Here is an 11,586-nt window from a genome sequence, read left to right as displayed (position 1 = left end):
TCATCTTTATTTTCTTGCCTTTCTTGAGTTTGCTTCTTTGTGTGATAGATAAATAAATTTCCAAGTCCATTTATTTTTGTGTTATATTTATGTAATCATGTCTAAAAAATCATTTCTTATCTATTGAGTCAATGATTTTTAACATTTCACTTTAGTTAATTAAGTAGTTAACTATTTACTTCAGAAATAGATTTTTCAATTTTTTTTCTCTCCGATAATATTATGAAGTATAATTTTTTATATACAACATTCATAAATATTCTTTTTTGACAAAAATGAACATGATCCGAGTATGGAAAAGAAGGGTGAAAAATGCGAAAAAGAAGCAGCAGCTGAACTGAAACACACCATAACAACTTGTAGACTTGAAAACCAAAAAAGAGTAATAAACATAAACCCCATTGCAGAAGCAGAGAGCGCTTAATCCCATCTCCAACACTTGTGGTCTTCTTGGAGCGTTTTTATCTCCTTCTTTTTTTCCTTTTTTAATCAGTTTCATAGGCACCGTTTGGTTTTCTTCACCATTTGGAGCACACATTTGTGAACGTTGTGCTTTGAAACGTGGAGGGGCAGTGCCAAGACTCTTCTTTTTTTAGTGGTGGAGTTGCCCTTTGATGCATTGCACGTAGATCCAGTTGCAAGCTCAGTTCTTGATCCCATCCCCATTCTCAAAATGGTATCTATTTTTCTTGGTCTTTTCTCGTCAAAATGGTGGTCTTTTCTTGATCCCAGTCTGTTCTGTGAATGCCTTTTGTTTTAGTTGCTTGATTATGCATAAATTTATTTAGAGGGGCAAATGAATTCTACTATGATTAGTTAAGCAAAGTTGGACACTTTGTGCACTGTAGGTTGCTGCTACCACTCCTATAGTTGGGTCCCATGTTTGGGTTGAGGATTCTGAAGTAGCATGGATAGATGGTGAAGTCTTGGAGGTTAATGGAGAAGAAGTTAAAGTCTCTTGCACTTCAGGGAAGACGGTGAGGGTCCTTTCTTGTATTGCAATATGCCCATGCTTTATTCGGGGTAATGCTAACTCAAATTTTGGAATTTCCCTTTAATTTTGCCTTGAAATTCAGGTTGTTGTTAAAGTGTCCTGTATTTATCATAAAGACACTGAAGTTCCGCCAAGTGGAGTAGACGATATGACAAAGCTTGCATACCTACACGAACCTGGTGTACTAGAAAATCTGAGATCAAGATATGATATCAATGAAATTTACGTATGTATTTCATATTTTGATGATGTTGTATGGTTGGAAATGTGGAATATTATGCTAATTAGTCCAATACTTTGCTTCCAGACTTACACTGGAAATATATTGATTGCGGTGAACCCTTTTGTAAAGCTTCCTCATTTATATGATAGTCATATGATGGCACAATATAAAGGAGCAGTGTTTGGTGAGCTAAGTCCACATCCCTTTGCCGTTGCAGATGCTGCATATAGGTAATCTTCTTTGCTGCACTGTAAATGGCGTATACTACTACTACTACTACTACTACTACTACTACTACTACTACTACTACTACTACTACTGCTACTTTATAAGTCTGACCATATAAATTATTGTGGTATGAAAGGCTTATGATAAATGAGGGAATCAGCCAGTCAATATTAGTCAGTGGTGAAAGCGGAGCTGGTAAAACAGAAAGTACTAAGTTGCTCATGCGGTATCTTGCCTACATGGGAGGGAGAGCTGCTGCTGAAGGTAGAACTGTTGAGCAAAAAGTCTTGGAGGTAAGAGAATCAAACTTCATGAGTTTAGTTTCGCAAGCTCATTTGAATGCCGTAAATTTATTTCTTTGTTAATCATTTCTAGTACCTAGTTTTCATAAAAATTATATAAACATGAACATTTTTGCTCTTTTGTGATTTATAGTCCAATCCTGTTCTTGAAGCCTTTGGGAATGCAAAGACGGTTAGGAACAATAATTCAAGGTGGGAAATAATAGTAAGTTTTCTTCTTATTTAGTTATATAGCATTATTTTTATGCCATGCTGTCTTACTATAATTTGTGACTTCTGCAGTCGTTTTGGTAAGTTTGTGGAGATTCAATTTGATCAGAGGGGAAGAATTTCAGGAGCTGCTATCAGAACATATCTGCTGGAAAGATCGCGTGTTTGTCAGCTATCAGACCCAGAGAGGAATTATCACTGTTTCTACATGCTCTGCGCTGCACCGCAGGAGGTAGTGGGATTCTTTTTCTTGCCCTAATTTGTTTCTGGATGAAATCACACATTTGAGTGACTGATAATTAAACAAAAATCCCCGACATAGGACCTCTAGAGTGTTTGGTATACAGTGTTTGTCGTACATTATGCCCTTTTGTTTAATTATGGTAATGCATGCGGTTGTTATTCATTGTGGTCTTTTTTCAGTGCTTAGAAGCTTAGAGCACGTCATTATTCATTATTGGTCTTGCTATTAGCTCTAGCTGATAATTTGAATGGGGTAACAGAAATTTAGCATGATAGGACTTTGTTTTGACAGGAGATTATGAAGTACAAGTTAGGACATCCAAAAACATTTCATTATCTGAATCAATCAAATTGCTATGAGTTAGAAGGGATTGACGAACATAAAGAATATATAGCTACAAGGAGAGCAATGGATGTTGTTGGAATGAGTTTTGAGGAGCAGGTATTTTATAGGAAGTTTCTTTAAATTCATGATTAGATTCTTAAATCTTGACCTGTGCTTCAATGCTTTGCCTTTCCATTTTCCTGTCATTCTTCAGGATGCAATATTTCGAGTTGTTGCTGCAATTTTGCATCTTGGCAACATTGAGTTCATGAAAGGGAAGGAGATAGATTCATCTGCTCCAAAAGATGAGAAATCTCGGTTCCATCTACAGACTGCAGCTGAGCTTTTCATGTGAGCAAATATTGCACTGTTGCATCGACTAAAGGTTTGCATTTCATATCTTGTCAACCTTGGCTGATAATTTAATTCCGGTGTGATGCTAAGGCACTTGAAGATTCTCTTTGCAAACGAGTAATTGTTACTCGTGATGAAACAATTACAAAATGGCTGGATCCAGAAGCTGCTGCACTCAGCCGAGATGCTTTGGCTAAGATCGTTTATGCAAGGTTGTTTGACTGGTAAGCCTATAACCAGATTGCATGGAAATGTATTTATTTGAACCTTGGTTACACTTTGGAAAATTTGATCAAATTGATCCAAGTATTAATCTCTATTTCTGTAATTTTGTCTCATGCTCTTTTAGGTTGGTTGACAAGATTAATAGTTCAATTGGACAAGATACTGACTCAAAATCCTTAATTGGTGTGCTTGATATTTATGGTTTTGAGAGTTTCAATATCAACAGGTGTGTTAACTCCTACAACCTTTGTTTTGTTTTGTTTCCTACTAAATACATTTTATTGAAATGCCATTGCTTGTCTTCACTCGTTACTACCAGTCAAGTTGCAGTTCTATCATCTGCAAAGGTGGCATTGTTGATTTGGTATATTATTTATGTGTACTTTGCAGTTTTGAGCAATTTTGTATTAATTTGACCAATGAAAAGCTTCAGCAACATTTTAATCAGGTTTGTTTGTTATAGAGATATTATTTTGTTTATAATTGCTGGTGTCTCTTGCTTGTATAGTTGAAAGATAAACACCATTACTTCTTTTTCAATTTAAACATGTACTCATGATCTAAAATATTTGTTCTCCAGCATGTTTTCAAAATGGAGCAGGAAGAGTACAAGAAAGAGGAGATCGATTGGAGTTACATTGAATTTGTCGACAATCAAGATATTCTAGATCTCATTGAAAAGGTTCATAGTTTTATTCGTAATTCTTAACGTTGATTGTCTCTTATAGCATGCATTTTGGTATATGATCTTAATGTGTTAAATAAGGTGCTTGACTATTTTCTTGAAATCAAACAAGAGACATGAAATGGACTTCCTTTTTTTCCCCAGTAGCTAAAGGAATGGAAACTTAGTAATCAGTAACATTTTTATCAATCTGGAGACAAGGTTGTATCAACAGCCTTTTCTCAAAAGAGGGGGAAAAATTATATTACTGGATTTGATTATCATGAAATGAATTTCTATGTGAACGTACGTACACATATTTACTCTTATCTCCCTCCCCTTAAAGAGTGAAATAAAATGTTGAACTACTTCCATTGTCATTATTCTTGTTAGCATACAAATGATGCAATTGTGCTTGTATTTCTTTTAAAATAATTTTTATGCATTCGTTTTCAGAAACCTGGTGGCATTATTGCTCTTTTGGATGAAGCTTGGTAAGTACTTTTAAAATTAATTATTTCTTAAAGTATTTCTGTTCATGCTCTGATAGCTCTGCATCACTCTGTGTGTGTGTGTGTGTGTGTGTGTGATGCAGCATGTTTCCTAGATCAACACATGAAACTTTTGCTCAAAAGCTGTATCAGACCTTCAAAAACCATAAAAGGTTTAGCAAGCCCAAGTTATCGGTATGCACCATCAATATAAAAAAGTTTTACATTGTCATTCAATGATTGGATGTTTGTGAATAACTTTTTCACACTGATGATGCATACAAATTAAATTCATATCATAAATAGAACACACATATGGTATAATATAAAGCCATAATGCTACATGTCTTCTGTTTCTTCTTTGGAACATTTGCAATTAATCTGTGTCAATTTTAGGTCACTTATCAAACTGATTTATTCCTCGACAAGAACAAAGATTATGTTGTAGCTGAACACCAAGCACTTCTTTATGCTTCTAAATGCCCCTTTGTATCGGGTTTGTTTCCACCTTCTCCTGAAGAATCATCCAAACAATCAAAGTTCTCTTCAATTGGTTCACGATTTAAGGTTAGTTTTTTCCCTTGTTGGACAGAACTTATTTGACTTGCTTAATCTTTGTGGTATTGACGTATCATATGTCCTGCAGCAACAATTGCAATCCTTGCTTGAAACTCTCAGTTCCACTGAGCCACATTACATCCGTTGTGTGAAACCCAATAATTTTCTCAAGCCAGCAATTTTTGAGAATAAAAATGTCTTGCTGCAACTCCGTTGTGGGGTAAGACTGCTAGCATTTTTTCAATGGTTTAATTGATGGTTAACCTGAGATTAATGAGTTTATGCTTATTAAATAGTATGTATGGTTGTAGGGAGTTATGGAGGCAATTAGGATTAGCTGTGCTGGGTATCCCACTCGGAAAACCTTTGATGAATTTGTGGATCGATTTGGCCTTCTTGCACCTGATGCTTTGGTCGGAAGGTATCTAAGTTGTTCATCTTCCTTATCATGCATGTCATATTCTAAAAATGACCACTTATCTCATGCTTTCGTTACCAGCTCTGATGAAGTTCAAGCTTGCAAGAGGATTCTGGAGAATGTTGGACTTGAAGGCTATCAGGTAACCACTGCTATGTTATCCTGTTTTATATTATAGTTTGATTCGTGGACGTAGGGATAAGTTTGTTTGGGTAGTGGGGCGCAAAGAACAGTCTACTAAATAAGAATAACTTGGATAATTACATGGTTATAGGTTAATCCTTGATTCCTCAAAAGATCCCTTAACTATATATTCTTCTAAGTACTCTTTCTCCAGTGTCTTTGTATTTGACAAACTCTATGCTATGATGTTTAACATCACATCAGTTTGTTTAGAGTGGCAACATAAGGCTTATTCTATGCAACTAACTATAGCAGATATATTTATTGCTGTAGATTGGTAAAACAAAGGTTTTTCTTCGAGCTGGTCAAATAGCAGAATTAGACACCCGCAGAAGTGAGATCTTAGGACGCTCAGCAAGCATTATCCAGCGGAAAATCCGCTCTTATTTGGCTCGCCAGAGTTTTGTCTCCCTTCGTTTGTCTGCTGTGCAGATACAAGCCGCATGCAGAGGTCTCTGCTAGATTTGCTTCTTCGAATATTAGCTCGCTGTATGGATTTGGTGAAAACCTTGTGAAACTCTGATCATTCTGACAAGTTTCTTTATACTGACTGCAGGACAACTTTCTCGGCATGTTTACGAGGGAATGCGGCAGCAGGCTTCTAGTTTGGTGATTCAGAGATATTTCCGCATGTATAACGCTAAGAAGGCATATGAAGAATTATATATGTCTGCTGTCTGTATTCAGACTGGTTTGCGGGTAATGGCTGCTCGTTGTGAGCTATGCTTTAGAAGGCGTACTAGAGCAGCGATTATCATTCAGGTAGGGAATATTTTTAAAATCCATCATTATAAAAATATGTTTAACAGTTCTACTATTCATATTTTTCAAATATTCGAATTCCATGCAACGGTTATTGTTGCTTAATTTTTCTGTTTTATTTGATTTTTTTTTTTTTTTCATTTTGGTTCAAATAGTCCCTGCCCCAAACTCTAATGAATTTGTGTATTCCAGAGCCATTGCAAGAAGTACTTGGCACAACTTGATTTTATGAAATTAAAGAAGGCAGCAATTGCAACACAATGTGCATGGAGAGGAAAAATGGCGAGGCGAGAACTGCGGAAACTCAAGATGGTAATCCTTTGAATCCATCAATGAGATATGTTAAAATAAAATTGTAGGTCTCGATTACCTAGGCCTCAATATTTTAGAATTAAACAAATCAAAGCTGTATTGACATTGAGGTTAGTGGAAGAATCCCATCATAGCTTAGCATTGATCCTTATGGTTTACTTCTGGTTAACCTTCTGATCACTTTGAGGAAATTATGAGAAGAAAACCCAACGTATTCAATGTAGTACTACTGCCAAAACTTCATTGGTTTAGATCTGGAAATCTCGACTTCAGTGGGCAACATTCGGACCGTGAACAATTTTACTCTTCAGCATTGTCTTTCTATATGCATATATTATCCATTTTCTTATCATTGTGTTTGTTGTAGGCTGCAAGAGAAACAGGAGCTCTCCAAGCTGCTAAAAATAAGCTTGAAAAGCAAGTTGAAGACCTTACATTGAGGTTGCAGCTGGAAAAACGTTTGAGGGTAAATGACTATGCTTTTGCTCAATAGCATGTTCTATTTGCTCAATAGCAAAACTTGTTTACAAACTTTTCTTAGTTGAGTAAACTTGATTTGTGTAACTGATAGAAATGGATTTTGTCTCTCCTTATCTTCTGACAAATGTAACAGTGATGTATTTCACATCTGTGCTATTTACATCATTCCTTGCAAAGTTTTTTAAATCTTCAATATTAATTATAGGTTGACATGGAAGAAGCGAAAACACGGGAAAATGAAAAATTACAATCTGCTTTGGATGAGATGCAACTTCAGTTTAAAGAAACTAAAGTACTTCTTGAAAAGGAGCAGGAGGCTGCTAAAAGAGCAATGGAGATTGTACCTGTCATACAGGAGGTTCCAGTTGTTGACCACTCTTTGTTGGAGAAGCTTAGTAGTGAAAATGAAAAACTTAAGGTAAGGTTGTTAGATGTTGGCACTATATTCGAAAGAAAGGCTTATTGATATATTTAAAATATTCTCGTCTTTTGCATAAGATAGGTTTCCATTTCGTATAATTAATTAAGTGCTTCCTGGATTATGTTACAGAACTTGGTGAATTCACTGGAAAAGAAAATTGATGAAACAGAGAAAAGGTATGAAGAGGCAAACAGAATTGGTGAAGAAAGGTTGAAGCAAGCTTTGGATGCAGAATCAAAAGTAATCCAGCTGAAGACTGCTATGCAAAGGTTTTGTTTGTGATTAAATTGATATCGTTTGAATCATGACTTGCTTCGTAATTTAACAGTCTTCATACATACTCAGAATTGATGACCATTTTTTCCGTTAATATTGATAGGCTTGAAGAGAAATTCTCAGATATCGAATCTGCAAACCATATTCTTCAGAAACAATCTCAGCTAAACTCATCTGTGAAAACAATAGCAGAACACATCGCAACACCTATAGATGAGGTCATTTTACTTACTTTCTTATGCAGTTCCTCATTTTCTCTTTGTGCGTGCATTTGGAAGACTGACATTTTTATCTACAGAAGCTGGAAAATGGTCACCATGTCGTTGAAGAGCATAAAGCTGTTGTAAGTGCATTTTTTTGCTACTCTTTATGTCTGATCCATCCTGTATGCCTGTTTAGTGGAATCTAAAATGAGTTTTCTTTACAGGAAATGTGTGTTACGCCTGTGAAACTATTTGGTACAGATTCTAACAGTAAATTGAGGAGGTCTTACATTGAACGACAACATGTATGTGCTTGAAAATATGAAACTCAATTTTGTTAGTTCTCAATTGAGAGTACTTTTCTCAATTTTAAACTTGTTTCATTGTAGGAGAATGTTGATTTACTTGTCAACTGTGTTATGAAAAATATTGGCTTCAATAATGAAAAGCCTATTGCTGCTTTTACCATTTACAAATGTCTTCTACACTGGAAATCATTTGAAGCCGAAAGAACTAATGTATTTGATCGCCTTATCCAGATGATTGGTTCTGCAATTGAGGTAACTTTATTACTAAATTCTGAAGTATGGACATAGTAAAAGTTTGGACATAGCTCTTTAATGACTTTGACAAACTTGCATTTTAATTTACTTAGTTGGGTAAGTTTCCTCTAAAGTGAACTCTTTAGTGAGAAAGTAAGGATATACTTACCATCATAATCGCAACGTACTGAATAATTTAATGGTGGATCTGGTGGTGTGTTTTAGTCTAATTCTTGTTTCTAGGATGCATTTTCTACATGACACTATTCTTGTTATGAGTAATACATTTAGCACTGGTTAGTTTCGTGGTTTGTTGTTCCAGTTATCCCTCCATCCACTTCTTTAAAGATATGGACATTCATACGCGTATTTGTTGAAAAATGAATTCTTTTATGGCTATTTATGCTACTTTTCTGGTTTAATAAATGGAGCACTTGCTGAAAATAAGTTTCATCTTCTTCTTCCTTACTCTCTTTTCTACCATACAGGATGAAGATGGAAATAATCTTATGGCCTATTGGTTGTCTAATACCTCTGCGTTATTATTTTTACTCGAACAAAGCCTTAAATCTCATGGTGCATCAACTGCTACCCCAGCTAAAAAACCACCTAATCCAACATCCCTCTTTGGAAGAATGACCAGGGTAAAGTATCTTCCTTATATTCTTAGTAATCTAATTTTTTGTTTAGCTATAAGATTCGCTTATGTACTTAATGGCATACTTGCAGAGTTTTCTCTCATCCCCTTCTTCTGCAAACCTTGCCACCCCTGCATCGGAGGTTGTACGCAAGGTAGAGGCTAAATACCCGGCTTTACTTTTCAAGCAGCAGCTCACCGCCTATTTGGAGAAAATATATGGCATCATTCGGGACAACTTGAAGAAGGAGTTAACACCAATGCTTGCATTATGTATCCAGGTGCAAGCTTTAAACCAATACTATGTTTCATCCCATATAGTAATCGTTCATTGGACCCCACATACTTCATTCTTAATATACTTTCTAGAAGCATTAAAAAGTAAACTCAAAATAAAAAAATTCGAGTCATTTTATTGCTTTTAGTCAAGTATGCTTTTGGTTCTTTTCCTTGCAGGCACCAAGAACATCAAAAGCAACGTTACGGTCTTCTGGTCGATCCTATGGTAAAGATTCTCCTATGGTTCACTGGCTGACTATTATCGAATCCCTCAACACCCTCCTCTGTACTCTGAAAGAGAACTTTGTAAGAAGCAACTTTCCAATTCCTGAATATTTAGCAATATCTCCATTAACTTGTCCATGCGATTTCTGAATATGCTGAAACATGATGTGGGTTTTAGGTGCCTCAAGTTCTTATCCAAAAGATTTTCAGTCAAACATTCTCGTATATTAATGTCCAACTCTTTAATAGGTAAGTAGATTTACCCCCCTTTTTTCACATACATCATTTAAACATAGACGAAACCTACATTATGATGTTTTCATCTTAAAATGTGGCAATGCTAACAAGTTTTTGTATATTATTACTAGTCTTCTTCTGCGCCGTGATTGTTGTACGTTCAGCAATGGGGAATATGTGAAAGCTGGATTAGCTGAATTAGAACTGTGGTGCTGTCAGGCCAAGGAAGAGGTGTTTGGTTTTTGTTTGACTGTAATGAGTTTTGAGTTAGTTCATATATCAATTGGAATTTATTAATTTAATGAAATATGATGACCTTTGCCATTCTCCGTAGTTTTAGGAACATACAAATCTTCCGAAAAGCTCTTAAATTAATCTCCTTTGGTGTGCAGTATGCGGGGTCATCTTGGGATGAGCTCAAGCACATAAGACAGGCTGTTGGATTCTTGGTAACTGTTTGCTGTTTGATAATCTGACATTTTTCATTGTTGGTTAAATCTTCGTTTGTTTTAGTTTAATCGTTGTCATTTTCAATATACAGGTAATTCATCAGAAGTATAGGATTTCCTATGATGAAATCATTAATGATTTATGCCCTGTAAGTCGTTATCCATTTCAATCTTTATAGTGCCTTTTTTCCTCCTTTTCTTTTTGTTATGAAGGCGCTTTGAGATTATGCTTATGCATATGATCATGAAAGCATTATTTCTTTTTATCTCTTCATCTATGTCTTCTCATTTTCTGTATGTCTCTCTCATGTCTTTTTCCACCAACTCTTGGTACTATTACGGCAGATCCTAAGTATCCAGCAGCTGTATAGAATATGCTCGCTTTACTGGGATGCTAACTACAATACTCGAAGCGTATCTCCTGATGTAAGTCTGTATCTATATTGCATCTGAATTCAGTGACAGGGGCATAGCTGAAGTTTACGCATTCGATTAATGCCAATTTTTTCTTCAGGTCCTTTCGAGCATGAGGATGCTTATGGTCGAGGACTCCAATAACGCTCAGAACGATTCTTTCTTGCTGGATGATAGCTCCAGGTTAGATTGCTTCCATAACATGAACTTTGAGTGAAAACTTGTATAGCAGGCTCATATCTTTCAGTTTTTTGGCCTAAAGTTGAGATGTTAACTAGGCAAAATGGTGACATGTTTACTTTCTTTCACAGCATTCCTTTCTCAGTGGATGACCTGTCTATATCACTGCAAGAGAAGGATTTCTCAGACATGAAACTGGCGGACGAACTTCTCGAGAATCCAGACTTCCAATTTTTAAATGAGTAGTAGGCATAGTCACAAATGGTTCTAGTTGTTGGTCCTTGCCATTGGTGCCTTTGTAAATGCCATGTTTTCTTTTATTCCCTGTATCATCTTGCCCCTCATGTAAATTTATTCTTTTCATTCTTTGGTTGGCATTCAATTGTAAAAATTAAAATCTTCAGCATTTCTAGGGGCAGGGATATATAATATATGGTAGGATTAGTGAAGGAGCTTTAATTGGTTTCTTTTGGTAAATCTGAAATGCTTTCCAACCAACTTTTTTACTTATGTAAAGTTACAAAATTTAAAAATATGTTAATGAATAGGTTCTTTTTCCCCACCTTATTTATCTGATCATTCATTTACTTTACTATTGTTGTTTTTTCCTTGTGTCAAGCTCAAAATAGAGGAGCAAGACGCAAATTGCAGAGAGTATGAATAGGTCACAGAAACTTACAAGACATAATAGAAAACAACAATGTTATTCAGTTCAAATAAGTATCTTGGTACCTATGTCCATGGCCTTCTC

At 35.6% G+C, this 11,586-nt stretch overlaps 1 protein-coding gene across 1 annotated transcript; it reads left to right on the top strand.

Moving 5' to 3' along the window:
• The first annotated feature begins 300 nt into the window (after positions 1 to 300).
• On the top strand, positions 301 to 11,385 carry LOC107491697 (myosin-6). Its single transcript, XM_052263375.1, is given in 39 exon segments — positions 301 to 676; positions 849 to 977; positions 1,077 to 1,220; positions 1,302 to 1,447; positions 1,582 to 1,738; positions 1,881 to 1,939; positions 2,030 to 2,189; positions 2,493 to 2,642; positions 2,740 to 2,879; positions 2,960 to 3,103; positions 3,229 to 3,330; positions 3,495 to 3,552; positions 3,685 to 3,786; positions 4,225 to 4,262; positions 4,364 to 4,505; positions 4,656 to 4,826; positions 4,906 to 5,037; positions 5,129 to 5,238; positions 5,317 to 5,377; positions 5,692 to 5,869; positions 5,975 to 6,180; positions 6,373 to 6,492; positions 6,860 to 6,958; positions 7,178 to 7,390; positions 7,523 to 7,662; positions 7,773 to 7,887; positions 7,968 to 8,012; positions 8,097 to 8,177; positions 8,262 to 8,432; positions 8,903 to 9,058; positions 9,144 to 9,332; positions 9,508 to 9,636; positions 9,734 to 9,804; positions 9,924 to 10,023; positions 10,185 to 10,241; positions 10,334 to 10,390; positions 10,587 to 10,667; positions 10,756 to 10,838; positions 10,967 to 11,385. Coding segments are annotated over 39 exon segments (4,554 nt in total). The 5' UTR covers positions 301 to 673; the 3' UTR covers positions 11,082 to 11,385.
• Positions 11,386 to 11,586: the final 201 nt, after the last annotated feature.

This window comes from Arachis duranensis, chromosome 6, assembly GCF_000817695.3.
Source record: "Arachis duranensis cultivar V14167 chromosome 6, aradu.V14167.gnm2.J7QH, whole genome shotgun sequence".
Lineage (NCBI taxonomy): Eukaryota > Viridiplantae > Streptophyta > Magnoliopsida > Fabales > Fabaceae > Arachis > Arachis duranensis.
Note: the sequence above shows the minus strand (reverse complement) of the source record. Positions and strands in the feature narration are given on the sequence as shown.